At 39.2% G+C, this 15573-nt stretch overlaps 1 protein-coding gene across 6 annotated transcripts in view; it reads left to right on the plus strand.

The window, feature by feature from the left end:
• The window catches only part of ANO4 (anoctamin 4), a 469407-nt gene that overhangs the window by 412715 nt on the left and 41119 nt on the right, over positions 1-15573 (plus strand). For all 6 annotated transcript variants that reach the window (XM_059186643.1, XM_059186644.1, XM_059186645.1 and 3 more), the window contains 6 exons: positions 515-655; positions 3799-3963; positions 10121-10157; positions 12446-12557; positions 13546-13603; positions 13753-13850. In XM_059186643.1, coding sequence (XP_059042626.1) covers positions 515-655; positions 3799-3963; positions 10121-10157; positions 12446-12557; positions 13546-13603; positions 13753-13850 — 611 coding nt within the window. The remainder of the gene's footprint in view (positions 1-514; positions 656-3798; positions 3964-10120; positions 10158-12445; positions 12558-13545; positions 13604-13752; positions 13851-15573) is intronic.

The raw sequence follows: 15573 nt of genomic DNA on the forward strand, positions 1-15573 counted from the left end.
TTACAGGAGCTTATTAAAAAATAGGTTTACCATATTTCTGGCTGCCTCAATTAAAAAAAATTTAATTGTAGGAGAAAACTAAGAATTATATTTGTCATTATAACTCACAACATGAATTCTAGACATTTTGCTGTTCAGAAACTTTCTTTGCCCTTTACATTCCCTGGCAATAAAGTAAAAGTTTAGTAGTTATTTCAAACTGCTTAGAATAGTAGAGTCGGTCCCTTTTCTCATTCTCTTTGTTAAGCACAGTTTAATAAGATAACATAGACACTTAACTACTAGTCTAAATTATACCGCCTTGGTGATAATAAGTCTGAATCATTACCCTTTAGATTTTCTTTAATTTGCTAATGCCCAGACATTTAAACCTGGCTCTCTGAGCCCACCTCACTGATTGATTAGTATGGTAGCTGTTGATTCAGTTTATAATAGAGTAAAAAAAAAATGTCCTTTTATTGTGTGTATGTATTTCTCCAGTGCTTAAAAAAAAATGTGTCTGTCTGTTCTTCAGGAAGAAATACGGCCCCAGTTCGAAGCGAAGTACTCCAAGAAAGAGCGAATGAATCCTATTTCAGGAAAGCCAGAACCATATCAAGCATTTGCAGATAAATGCAGCCGACTTATTGTTTCTGCATCTGGGATATTTTTTATGGTTTGAAACTTTTCTACAAAACTCTTTGTTTCATAAAGTACAAACTTGTAGCACGGTATCAACAATAATTATATCGGGTATTTGCATAATTTTACAAAACATTTTTACACATTCTTTTATTTACTCCTCACAAAGACTCTCTGAGATAGTCAGAGATAGTACTGCTGTCCCGTGTTCCAAATGGAGCCACTGAGACTTTAGAAGGGTAAGGGGCTTGTTCAGGATGAGCCAGGAAACAGCCAAGAGCTCCAGTTCTTTCTGCTTGCCTCTCTGTGCCTTGCTGAAAGGAAGTAAGAGTTGAGATAGGACCTGCAGTAGTGTTTTTCAAACCTTTTGCTCACCATGCCCATATAAGAACTACATTCTCTGTCATAACCCAGTGCCAGGAGATGTAGGAGAAGAATAAATGAAACAAGATGGGATTGGGAGGGAGACAAACCATAAAAGACTCTTAATCTCACAAAACAAACTGAGGGTTGCTGGGGGGAGGGGGACGGAGAGAAGAGGGGTGGGGTTATGGACATTGGGGAGGGTATGTGCTTTGGTGAGTGCTGTGAAGTGTGTAAACCTGGCGATTCATAGACCTGTACCCTGGGGGATAAAAACATATGTTTATTTAAAAAAATTAAAAATTAAAAATTAAAAAATTTTTTTAAAATTTTAAAAAACTAAACAGAGTAACTGAAACAATGCTCATCTTTGCAATATGCAATACTCTGATTTTTTTTTGTTTTATTGTAGTCTGTTTTTTTTAATGCCAACCATAACCTCCTAAAATTGACTTCTAGATTCACTAATGGTTATGTCAGTTTGGAAAACACTACCTTGAACCTGGGTTGTTGGCTTTTCCTAAAAAGAAGTCTTTGGTGATCAACTTTGACCCTGTTAACCACCGAACAAAACTTATGCAAATTTTTCAGAAATGTCATATTTAGAACCTTAAACGGTGGTTACGATTCTCCTTTCCTGTTTTCAAATGATGAGTGTATAAACAGGTGTTGTAGATCAATAGATTATGAAGGACAAGATGGTGGCAAATCTAGACACATTACCCACCCTTTAGTCAAAGAAACTGGAGAGATGAAAGGGCAGGCAGCATGCCCAGTCTTGGCTCAGACCAAGATTCAAATCCACACCTTTCTGCAGACACTGCTCTGTAAGTAATTGTGTCATGCTTCGACTTTCATAAGAATTCACATTTATTGTCTTGCTTTTTGTTTTTGAAAGACCTGTAGATATAGAGTGAGCTTTTCTTACTCTGCAGATGGGCAACCTAGAGCAAAGGAAGCCAAAGCCACAAACTATGTGCCCACAGTCACAGTGCTAGGTAGAAGCTGAGCCATGACCCAGACCTGACTTCTGAGTCCAGTGAGCTGTCCATTCCACCACATTGCCACCCTGTCTGAAAGTCAGTGTAGATTTCACTGATCTCCCCATCAGTGATGGGGATTAAGATGTAGGCAATTGTTGTTGTTGTAATTTTTGCCAGTTCCAGCTCAAGCTTTATACTCAAGCTTTTAGAGCATGTCACTCATAGAAAGCCAAAAACAGTTAGTGTAAAACAGAAGAATGCTTCTAGCAATCTCTAAGTCAGTAGAGTGCATGCTGGTTCTCAGCTTAGTTTTTGATAACTAAGTTGGTAAAGGTCTTTACTCTGATACAGTGAGTCATCTAATGAAAGACACAAACATGTTGGGGTCTCATATTGCCAGTAGATAGAAGACATGTTGAGTTCTCATCACATACCATGAAATCTTCAGAGAAAGATAGCTCAGTTCAATGTCCATAATTGATTAATAAGAGATTATGTACCTATCACAGAGTTGGCTTATTCAGCAACAAATAGCTGAACATTTACTATGCACCTGTAATTATGCTAAGGCACTATAGAAACTATGGTGAGCAAAACAGATACCATACCAGCCCCGATGGAGATTATAGTGCACCCCCCCTTGATCTGAAGTTTTGCTATCTGGAGTTTCAGTACCTGCAGTCAGCCCCAGGCTGGAAGCAGACAATCCTTCTGACATATCATCAGAAAATCAGTAGTAGCCTAATGCTATATCACAGTACCTATGCTATCTGCCTCACTTCATCTCATTATGTAGGCATTTTACCATCTCACATCATCACAAGGAGAGTGAGTACAATACAATAAGATATTTTGAGAGGGAGAGAGACCATATTCACACAGTCTTTCTATCATATTGTTGTTCTGTTTTATTATCAGTTACTGTTATTAGTCTCTTACTGTGCCCAATTTGCAAATTAAACTTTCTCATAGCTATTATCTATAGGAAAAACCATAGTCTATGTAGGGTTTGATAGTATCCAAGGTATCAAGTATCTACTGGGGACCTTAGAAATATCCCCCATAGAAAAGGGGGACGGTCAACTATACTTTCTAATGGGGGAAACGGGCAACAATCAAACTGAAAAATTGTTAGAAATTATAAATTGGATACTAAAAGAAGAGTACAGGTATCATATAGCAGTAACAAAGTCTGAGGGTCATTAAAGCTTTAGTTATGAAGTGGTTCTTGAGGTGTGAAAGAAGAGTAGGTGTTAACTAGGCTCTGTGTGTGTGTGTGTATGCACATGTGCATACACACATATGTTTGTGTTTGGCATGGGAATGGGGGGTGGTCAGCCTTTTAGGCAAAGGAAATGGTCTTGAAGATTAGCCCGTTTGAAGCCAGGAGAGAGGTTCTTGAGTCCCCAGACTTAAAGGAAAATGTCATTCCACAAGATGGAGAAAGTCTTGCCACCATGAAGACTTTGCTTTTATCCTAAGAATAAAAGAAATCAATAGTTTTACACAGAAGAGTGACATCATAAGATATCCATAAAAATAATGCTCAGTCAAATACCCTGCTTAATAAAATATTACCCCAGAGCTTACATAGTTTATCAGCTTTCAAGCACTATGGTTGTTCTATTTGAATAACAAAGAAAATACAGGCAAGAGAAAGTATTAATCACAATGAAAAGTTGGGATTTTATTGTGATTTCTTGAGTCCATTCCGCTGTTGGTTTATTTCCTTTTCTTGTTTTCCAATGGTGGAATTTTACAGTGGTGGGGACCCTCCTCCTGGGACATTCCATCAGGGTGGGTGCTCACCGGCTTTCCGTCTTCCTCCCAGATCTGCGTGGTGATCGCTGCCGTGTTTGGGATCGTCATTTACCGGGTGGTGACTGTCAGCACTTTTGCTGCCTTTAAGTGGGCGTTAATCAGGAATAACTCTCAGGTGGCAACCACAGGGACTGCCGTGTGCATCAACTTCTGCATTATTATGCTGCTGAATGTGGTAAGTGAACTATAAGGTAATGAGCCTGATAGGTAAAAACTATGTGGGCTGTGGTTTTCTTCTGTTGCTAGAGGGACCCAACCTTGGAACAGTGAGTCTGTCATGCAGCACAGATGGCTGGGCAGCAAACTGCCTGGCAGGTCATGCACTCGGGTCTGGGGATTGAGAAGGCTTGAGTCAAATCCAGGCTCCAGGATTTGCTCCAGTGGAAGGCACTAGCTCTCTCCGAATTTTAGTTTCCTTATTTAACCAGTAAGCTAACAGTGTGTGTATACCCCTTGGGGAAACGTAGAGAAAGAACATTATTTTAAAGGCCCAACCTAGAATCTGTGACATAGTTCAACAGTGTTAGTTTCCATTTCTTTTTGATTTTGAATGTCAGGAAAGTGGTCAGTACCCAAAGCATTGTTTGAGATAACCTTGCAAGGCACACATCAGGATGGAACCTGTTGCTTGTGTTAATTTCGGGTGATTTTCAGTTCTATATTTCAGCCCAGGTGTCTCCTCTGAACCCCATACATCCGGCTGACTACTCCCACCATCCTCACCCAAACCCTTCTCTCCCCTCCAGAATCAGTTCCTCCACAGCTGCCTCCCGTGGTAACTGCTCAGGATGAAAACCTTGGCATTACCCTTGACTCCTCTGTTTCTCTCAGTGTCTGTTTCCAGAGTTTGATCACTTCTCACATGTCCCCAAGTCCCACCCTGGTCCAAGAGCGCAGTAGCTCCCACCTGGGTTATTGCATTGCCTCCTACCTGGTCTCTTGGCTGCCTCATTTGCTCCCTCAATTTAGACTCATCACAGCAGCTAGTGCAATCTGCTTACGGTGAGCGAGTTCCTGTCCCTGTTCACTCATCATGCCCGGTGGCTTTCCTCTTGCTCAGAATAAAAGTTCACATCTTCATGGGGCCTCCAGGCCTCTCCTTCTGGCCCCAGTGACAACTCTGATCCTGTCTCCTACCTACTCACCCTATTTCTCCTGCTCCAGCCTGGCCTTCCCTTTGTTCCCTGGATGTGCCAAGCATGCTCTCACTCTAGGGACTTTTACTTGCTCTTCTCTCTGCCTGGAATATTCCTCCCCATGGGGTCTGCATGGCTTCCTCCCTCGCCTCCTTCATTTCTTTGTTCAGAGGTTACTTTTCTAATATAAAATTTCTGTGGTCACTCAGGTTTAGAATCGTAACTGCCTCCTGCCATCTAACAACTTCCTGTCCCCTTGCCTGCTCTATTTTTCCCTGTGGTATTTATTACTATGTAATATGCTGTTTTTAAGTTATTTTATTATCTGTCTTCCCCATTGGAATGTAGATCCATTAGGGCAGAAACTTTTGTCTATTTGTTTTCTACTCACTATTTCCCAGTGTCTGGAATGGGATCTAGCACATAGTAGACTCTCAGTAAATTGTTTTTATTTGCAAAACAAATAGTATTATTTGCTGACATTGCTAGATTTAAGATGAACCTATGCATAAAAATAGTGACATTAGAGATTTGTAGCAGGGAATAAATAAGATCATGTATGTGGAGTCATAGACATGGAGTAGCTGTTATGGTTCCCTCACACTTAGTTATGTTGCATCTTAAATCTGGATATGATAATATCCATAATGCTGAAATTCTCTCATCATTAGAAAAGGGTGTTCCAAAGGCCAATTAATTTAATGTTGTTATCAATACAGTTTAATCCGTTTGGATTATCATTCCTAGCTCTTTAAATAATCCTAAATTCTATAACCAACAAACTCAGAGTGATTCTTAAGAGAATTCAACCTACCCAATAATAAAAAACTTCATTTAGGATTTCTTTTTAAAAAGATGTTATTTATTTATTTTACAGATAGAGATCACAAGTAGGCAGAGAGGCAGGCAGAGAGAGAGGAAGGGAAGCAGGCTTCCCGCTGAGCAGAGAGCCTGACATGGGCCTTGATCCCAGGACCCTGGGATCATGACTTTAACCCACTGAGCCATCCAGGTGCCCCTCATTTAGGGTTCTTAAGTGAGCAAGTCATCACTGAACTAATGAAATATAGTTGATTTATTATTATTACCACTATTACTATTTACCATTATTACTAAAATACACAGGAACTTCTTTATTATTTTAGAAAAAAGTTTCAGAATACGGAAGTTCCAAAAATGAAACAAAAGCAGTTGCTAACCACCTGAAATGACTGTAAAAGTATGTGGTCACGTGGAGGGCGAGAGCGGACATGTGGCACCTCTGGCCCTCTCTACTCCAGGACTCAGCTCCTCTCAAAGTTAATTGTGGAATATATTCATTGGGAGGGGGAGTGATTGATGGTGAAATTAACCAAACAACCAAAGTAGTGAAATAGTCTGCGTCCAGGTAGTTTGCAATGAATTAATGACCTTTTTCTCTCAAATGCCATATTAAAATTAAATTTATGCATCTTAAGAAATACAGTGAGTCTATAAATACATGGTTGCTCATATATTTTGAGCAGATATACCAGTATTGTCAGAGTTCGACTTTGTTGAACTGGAAATCACTTATCCAGCAATCTCTACTTCACGAGACACAGCCAAGAAAAGAGAAAATAAACTAAAAATGAAGAAGGTAGCATAGGGAAAGGGGAAACTATATAGTTATGGACATTGCAAACTATATAGTTATGGACACCTACTATGTGCTGGGAACTAGACTACTAGGCATTTCTATGCTTTATCTAACAGGCATTTCAGAGTGACCAAAATGGATAATGTAGAGTCTACACACTAAAGCTAACATGTATTATTTTCAAGAAGGCCCTTAATGAGTATTTTCATTTATTTTAGGTACATGTAAACACCTTTGCTGTTCTGATTTCTCATCAACATCAGACTAGAAAAACAGAAGGTCACTAAGGCAAGAATTCTTGCAAGAGAAGGAACTGATAAACCATAGCAAGGGAAAGAAAAGAAAATAAGAAACACATGTAAGAACTTTCAAAGCAGCACCATCCAAGACGCTACTGTGCAGGAAGCAATGCCCATGACATCCCCATCCCAGCAAACACATTCCTAGTCCTGTCTTGTGCCCTGAGGCCTTACAGGTTCCATTACAAAGGCAACTGAGTATGTAATATAGTTTGGAAAGATTTACATCAGAATATCCAAAAAATAAAAAAGTAAGTCCTTAGGCAAATAACACATAAATAACAGATGACAGACTAATAACTATGAGGTAGCTTTGACCAGTTCAGAACTAAACTAGCTAATGACTTCTGAAATTACTCAATTTAAGGTATTTTCATGACCCTACAATATACATTTTTTATAGCTACATAAATTATTTCCAACTACTTAAAATTCTGGCCATACTTGTCTTGCAAAAAAAAAAAAAAAGTCATCATTTAGACATGAATCATTAATACTTTCTATTAATTGAATATTAAAAACCTTGAGAGCTAGATTGGTTTTTAACTTCTGTTCATTACAGCCTCTAATTTTTTAATAGTATTGTTATAGATCACATACCCTGTTTCTGACATTCTGCTAGAGTTGTCCAACCTTAGCTAAAGAAGGAGACCTATAAGCTTATTTTCCAGATTTTATGATGTCTATTTACTCTGTTATGTTTTTGTTGTGTATTTACTCTTATGTAGTGTGTACTCTAAAAATAAAATACAATATATTTTATAAAAAAAATTATGCATCCTGGGGAACCTGGATGGTGAAGCATCCAACTCTTGATCTCAGCCAGGTCGTGATCTTAGGGTAGAGAGTTCAAGTCCTGTGTTGGGCTCCCAGCATGGGTCCCTCTTTAAAAAAAATATTCTGGACCCCAACAAAATATGATACTTCTTAGTGACTGGTTAAGGGATGCTTACTAATTTTCATTTTATTTCTTCTTGAAAAATAAATACCTCAAAGATGGAGTAAATAGGGAGGATTTTCTTGCTCCTTGATGTACTATTTTAATCCCATTCTGCCTCACTAGTGAACTAGGAACATCTCAGTATGGTGGTCAGAAACAAACGATGCCAACAAAGAATACATTCCAAGAGGAGATATAACCATCCTTTTTATGCAGCCATACCAATACAAATCTGATATTTCATTATACTCTAAACACTGAAGACCACAGGGTCTTATTCCCGAAAGAAGTGAACCAGAGAACATGGGATGCATCAGAACAGGCCCCCATACATTGTTTGGGTGGACAAAATCAAATTAGAAGTACTCAGAGCTTCTTTGGAAGTATACTTCAGATCAGAACACTTTCTGCCAGTTACAGATTTTAACTCTCACAATTTGTGGCATCCAGTTTGGAAACAGATTTTCTACTGCTTTTATCAGAACAAACCATCCATGATATCTATCTCAACTTCCTAATGAGAAATCAGACACTTTCCAGAAGCCACTCATCAGAAGATCTTTCAGTGACCATCAGGCCCTCTGCTTACGTGCCCTTTCTCTTTGTATCCTGCTGAAAGTTTCACTGTCCATTCCCTTGCATCTTTAACATTTATAGAATGGTCACAGATGCCATGGATCCTGACTGTGGATCCCCATATACTTTGCCTTATTTTTCAAAATGTTAATATTGATCATATTTTGATTACTGTGCTGTTCCTTTTTTTTTAATTTTTTATTTTTTATAAACATATATTTTTATTCCCAGGGGTACAGGTCTGTGAATCGCCAGGTTTACACACTTCACAGCACTCACCAAAGCACATACCTCCCCAATGTGCTGTTCCTTTTTTAAGTTTCATTTTTTTGGCGGTGTCTAAACTGAGATAACATGGACATGTCACCAGCTACCAAGACCTTTGAGACAGAAGTGCAAAGTGAGCCACTTGGATAAAAGCATATCAATGTGAAAGATCTAAAGGATAAACTGGACAGTCAAAAATTGTATTTTGAGAAAGATGATCTCAGTCAAATCTAATTTTCCTTGAAAATCACATAACTGACTTTAATAATAGAGTGTATTTGTAAAGCAAAATATATTTTATTAAAACATCTGTCCTAATCTGTACTTAACCAGTACTTTTAAGATAAAATGTATGACTATACTACTGGATTTCTTATTGAAAATTACACCAATCTCTTTTAACTCTGGACTCTTAAGAGTCTGTGGCTTCTGCACACAAAATATGATACTATGGCCATATTAGTTATATTATTATAGCAAATCATAGTCATTGTTCTAAGTTTTGAGTCATACAATCAGTATTTTACTTAACTCTGTACTTAGCAGAAGTCTCGGATAAGAAAATTCAGAAGTTTGGAAGGACCGCAAGATAAATGGTCCAGTACCCATTCTCAGTCACAGAAAAGAAAAACAGTGGTCTGAAGAAGAGATGAGGTGATGTGCCCAAGCTCTACAGCTTGCTGACTGGTAAAGTCATAATTCCAGCCTGGGGAACTTTAACCAGGGCATTTTTACTACTTTAAATATGATCTTAATTTTCATGTTGTTCCAATCCTTTTGACTAGTTTTCCTTTCCATTTTACTGTCTCATTGTAGAGAAGACACCTGCTCTTTTCCTCGATTTAGCCCTCTCTCGGGAATCTCCTAGATCTGGGTTTGCTCTGAACTGTGGCCTCTGCACTTCCATATACATATGCATACATGGGTGTGCATGCACACACACACACACACACACACACACACACACACACTTTCCCTTCCCTCTCAGGACCCTGCATTTACCAGATGGCTGGGCGAGTTAAGGATGCATCCAATGTGCTCATGGAAAAGCAGAATACCAAAAGCTTAGGGCTCCTAGTAAGTTTTCATCATCTCAGTATTTATGAATGCTCTAATCTAGAAAATACAGCAAGTCCATACACAATGAGTTTACAGAATCTTACCATCAGAATCAGTCTTAGAGATGCTAAGGTCCAAGAATGTTGTGATTTGCCCTGCATCACTTAGCAAGCTAGTAATTAGTCGCAGCTGGCCTTGTTGCCAATTATTTACTCTAACATAGGAAGTGAGATTTTAAAAATAGTAAAATGGGATCTTGTGCTTTTCTTTCTTGCCTTGAAAGGACACAGCTGTTTGTTTACAGTGTGTTCATTGTTGAATAATGTGTGGTTAATGAAATTATTTTTACTCATGACTTGATTACCTATTTCCTTTATAACTATGGATTTTATAGCATCCACAGCTTTATTATTCAATATATGGAATTTGTTTTACAGCTCTATGAGAAAGTTGCACTTCTTCTGACAAATTTAGGTAAGTGAGACCCTTTTTATTTCATAGCACAACATTGCAGTTTGGGAAGTATCTTTTCAAAGACTGATTTCCGAAACCCTGCTGAAGAGAAATATTCTTTTTGTTTTGAATTGCATACAATTATTTGCTCTTTGCCTTCAACAGGGCATTTTAAATATGTCTAGTAATTGGGGAGTCATTTCTGTTTTTAAACATCTTTATTTTTTTCTGTGTTCCAAGGTTCATTGTTTATGCTCCATGCCCAGTGCTCCATGCAATACATGGCCTTCTTTAATACCTACCACCAGGATCGCCCCATCTCCACATCCCCCTCCCCTCCAAAAGCCTTAGTTTGTTTCTCGTAGTCCACAGTCTCTCATGCTTCGTCTCCCTGACCAATTTACCCCACTTTACTTCTCCTTTCCTTCTCCTAATATCCTCCATGTTATTCCTTATGCTCCACAAGTAAGTGAAGGGGAGTCATTTCTACTTAAAGCTTTAAAACCTGTCATAAACATTACCTATCATGGGCTAATGTAATTTGAAACAGGTTTTCTCTTAATGCACAAAAAAATTATAGCATCATTAAAGTAGTAGATAAAGTGCCCAGAATCATTGAAAAAAAGTGTTCATTTGCTTTGCTTTCAATTTTTATCTAATTAAAAATGTATCAAGCTTTTGTGGTGTATCTAAACCACAGCAAGATGAGTTGCTTTGAAGATTGGGAGCCTTCCACCACAAATGTAGGTGGTCTAATCATTACTTATAGAAATAACAATCATCTGGATAAGTCACCCTTAAAGGTGACATTTCTCTGAATCCATAAAACAGACCAATCTGGTCTGTACACTGTACATTTTCCATGTTTTCAAGATAAAGAAATTGTCCCAATTTTATTAATGAAACATTGGTCATTTTACTCTATGCAATTTAAGAAAATTACATACTCCCACATATAAACCTATTTTAGCACTTTCCCATATGTAGCTTGTCGGGAGGGATCAAAAAAGTGCTTTTATTTATAATCATTATAATACAAGATGACATTTATTGAGCCTTCCTATGTGCCAGATACAGAGCTAGATACCTGGTATATCTCCTTTAATGTCATTAAAATCCTCCATCATTACCACCCTTAGCCCAGAAACATAGAAAGAAGTTTATATCCACTAAAGAGGTAGGTACATTGGCAGATTGTGTCCAGTGACCCCTTGATCCAGGCTGGCAAAGACGCCAGGGAGATACAGCCCTGGCCCTTATGTGGTTGGGACACCTGGGCACCTACCCAGCTGGCTAACAACCTGGGAGACCTTCCTATGTAACCAATAGTTCAGGAGCAGAAGTGAAGTAAAGATAAAAGCCCTTTTAAATCCTTTGTCTTCTCTTTCCTCAACAGCGGTACAGCCTTGTTAAATATGATTCTCCTCCCCCTTCTCAGATATGCCCTCAGCAAGCATTTTGAGGAATTAGGGGAAAAGGAATCGATGGGGTGAAATGGCAAAGAGCAATTAGAAGCAGGGACTATGGAAACATAGAAAGTACAATGGAATTAAACATATTCTCGTTGACATTACTTGAGATGAGGACGCAGCTCCTAGGGAAGGATACGTGCATTTGATATGAGATGTCAAGTTGGAAGTCTGATTCATATTTTGATTCATATCACAGTGTCCAAAGAGCACTTGCTTTATGGAAGTCAAATATAAGGAGATGAGAATTGGCACCTGACTGAGGTCAGAACACTGTAAGATGTAAATGGTGATATAGGTTAAAACTCTAAAATGAGGTCATCTCCTGGGTATTTGTCCATGAGAAAGAAAAATGATGCATGAGGGTGACAAGCAAAGAAGTCAGATACTCACAGCATTCTGAGAGGGGAGGGGTCTGACTCTCTCTCTCGTGCAGCAGCACCTAGCATTTCACAATAGAATTGAAGAACAAGGAATTAATTAGGAAATGGGAGGGGACCGACTCCACACCCTACCCCACAGACAGAAACTAAGAGCAGAAGGAGAGCAGCCCTAGCTTTCTCTCCTCTAGGCTCTCTGTGCATCCTGTCACAGCAGAACAACCTGGATATTCCATCCCCTCAGATAGGTCAGTAGCTCCTTCCCACCACACCCTGGCTGGGCTGGTCTGCAAGCTTGAGGTGGTCTATTCCATCATCCACCATCTATAGGAAAACTGGGGTCTCCTGAAGCCTTCTCAGGGCACCTCTGTTCCTATCCTGTGTGTATAGGGAGTAGGGCAGAGGGAGTTAAGAAGGGTCAAAGGCAACCTCTCAAACTCTACTCCCTTTTTGTCCACAGAACAGCCTCGCACAGAGTCCGAGTGGGAGAACAGCTTCACCCTGAAAATGTTTCTTTTTCAGTTTGTCAATCTGAACAGTTCCACATTTTACATCGCATTTTTCCTTGGAAGGTAAGGACCTGATCTCTCCACACTTCTGCAGGCCAGGGATAGAGCACTCAGAGGTCACTGACCAGGGTGACAGAGAAGCACCTCCTTTAGAGTAATTTATACAAAGAGTAGAAAGAGATTAGACCACTCCTTTCCTTTCCTGTTCCCTTCCTAGGGAATGGTCACTGCACTCAAAAGTTACCTGTGTGCCTTTTCTTGCTAAGGTACATAGAGGAAAAACATTGGCACAAGTGAAGGATGGATTTAAAACTTGTGGGCTCCATCCGCACCTGAGTCAGGCCCCCAGATCTCACACTTTTATGAGCAGTTGACCTAAGAGGTGGTAGAGAGGGTGGAGAGGGGGATCTGCAGCGTGTCCTGGATGCCCACCTTCATAGAAGAGGGAAGGACATTCAAACGGGAGAGGGGGTGATATAGGATGCCAGAGAAGAGTGGACAATTTCTGAATCCAGCAGTTACAAGGATTTGCAAAGGCTCCTGTGTTAAGTAGTCCTGTCCTATGAACTCTTTTGTGCCAGGAAGTAGTCTCTGAAGAGAGAAAAACCAGAGACGGGTGAGTGTTGGATTTGGGCGGGATGGGTGTAGCACTTCTCAGTATCGAGCTACTTCAGTGTGGAATTCTAGTCAAACAGTAAAGCTCTTTTTTTTTTTTTCAAATTAAGCTTCTATTCAAAAAGATCAGAACCTGTTTCAATCCAACATGCTGTTTGTTATATAGGCCAGAGTGATTGATATTTAGCAGAAAATGTTCAAAGTCACACAGAGCAGCAAGAGCTGGCCTCTGTGGTCAGCAGCCAGACAGTCCAGAAAGGAAATATTCCTGGAAAATTCTAGAAGTTGCAGTCATGGCAGCTCTGGAGAATTTCCTAATTCTCTCAGACCTGAGTGTACCAGTAATTTTCATTGGACATGTGCTAAGCTGAACACAATAATCACAAAAAGCTTAGACCTATAGGGTGCTAATGGTTTGTTTTTCTGTGTGTTGAAGATTTACAGGACACCCAGGTGCCTACTTGAGACTGATAAACAGGTGGAGACTAGAAGAGGTCTGTATTCTTCCATCACTCCTTATTTCCTACAGTCTTATATTAAATAGCCTAGGGCAACTTAGAAATAGCCTAGGGCAGATTAGAAACCAAACACTCTTTCTTCCCTGCCATTGATTCTGGAATTTCTATGTTTGCTTACCTCACAGTGCCATCCTAGTGGATGCCTTATTGATCTCTGTATGCAAATGGGTATTATAATGGTGCTAAAGCAGACATGGAATAATTTCATGGAACTTGGCTACCCGTAAGTACCTTAGATTTCTATAGTTGAGTGGGAGCATTGCTAATTATTGACTTTTCTAGGTGTGGCAAGTAAGATAAGCAGTGCAGACTCAGCCGTGCTGATACCTGGAGCTAAGTGTTCATGCTCAGTTATTCAAAGGCAGTCATGAAAGTAATAAACATCAGCTCTTAGGAGATTTAGTACAAGAAGTGTGAATGATCATGAATATTCTTTAAAAAGTCTCTGTGTGGCCCTAAACATTGAACACTTGCTTGCAGCTCCTTTAAATAATGCTTCTGACCCTCATGCTGTAGCATTTCAAGGCTCTCACCAGTTATGACTCATTAACTAGAACTCTACTCCCCCACCCCCATGGTAAATCAGGAATGGTAATTTTTTCAAACTACCTTAATTTCAAACTGTATAAAAAAGGAACTTCTGGAAAAGAGAAAAGTTTAGGGATGCAGAAAAGAAACTGGAATATTTCTAAGTCAATATATCTTGACAAGTAAAAATAGGATCGCCTGATGGTAATAGTAGATGTTGATGACAATAGACAAAAACTTCCATCACTTTTGTAAGGATATCCTTGAATTCTGCTATGTTTGCTCAGCTCTGGTCAGTTAAGTTTTAAAGGTACATAAATCAACAACTTCTATTTCTGCTTTAATTCCCTACCTACTGATTTCCATGTCAGCTTGCTGTCTCTATAGAGAACTCCAGGTTTCAAGGAGGACCACTCAGCCAGAATGATTAGCTAGAACTTGGATCACTTCGAAAAAGTCACTTCTTGGCTCTTAGTCGGAACCTAGGCCAGTAATTTTCTATCCTTAGATTTTTAGAAAACTTATTCCAAGTGCTTGATGTTGTCTGCGAAACTTTTTTAAATGCATAAAATTTAAAAATTAGCAGCATTATATGCTACTTTAAAGTATAAACCATAATTTATCAAAATGTCAGACATCAACAGAACTATATTTTATCTTCTAGTAGTATGGACAGAGAGCAAAACTGCAAAGTAGGTTGTTTATTTTTTTATACCCATCCCATTATTTCCTTATTTTGCCATTTGTTTTTGGGTTTTTCTGGCATGTCTAATCTTGGATACCCCTCCATTTTTCCTTGTCCCCTATAGCACACAGACCTGGTCCTTGCCCCCACTTTCTCAATCCTGTTCCATTTCATAAGATGCACTCCTGACCATTACTAAGGATTAATGTGCTAATCTCATCAGTGTGAGATGTATTTTACTGGGAATCAGAGTCCCTGTTGAGCTCAAGCTAAAAGCAGGCAAGTCCAGTTGTGGATGTGCAGGCTTCCATGTGCTAAGAGGGGAAGCATTTAATGGATCTGTAGAGCTTCCAGGCCCTCAGAATATGTAGGCCAGCACTCACATGATTAAGTTTGCCCATGCATCCTAAATCAAGTCAGCTAAGCCAAACCTTCCTCTACTCTGTGGTCTGGGTGTTGCCTTGGCGCTAGAGGAAAAGTTTATAGATGTTGTCCTCCATCCTACCCTCTGAGGCAACACAGAACATGAGATAATTTCATGAATAGTTAAAAAGTCATTGTGTTCATTTGCAAGTGCAAATGCATGAAGTACAGCCATTGATACGATCTTGCTAATCCAAGGTTTTATTTCCTTGGCAGCTGATCCTAAATGTTTTAAAATTATGGTTCTGTATTTGAAGTCTGTCTTATTGCTTAAGTCTTATGAACAGTCATATATTTTTTTTAAAGGAAT

The sequence above is a fragment of the Mustela lutreola genome, chromosome 8 (genome assembly GCF_030435805.1).
Source record: "Mustela lutreola isolate mMusLut2 chromosome 8, mMusLut2.pri, whole genome shotgun sequence".
NCBI lineage: Eukaryota > Metazoa > Chordata > Mammalia > Carnivora > Mustelidae > Mustela > Mustela lutreola.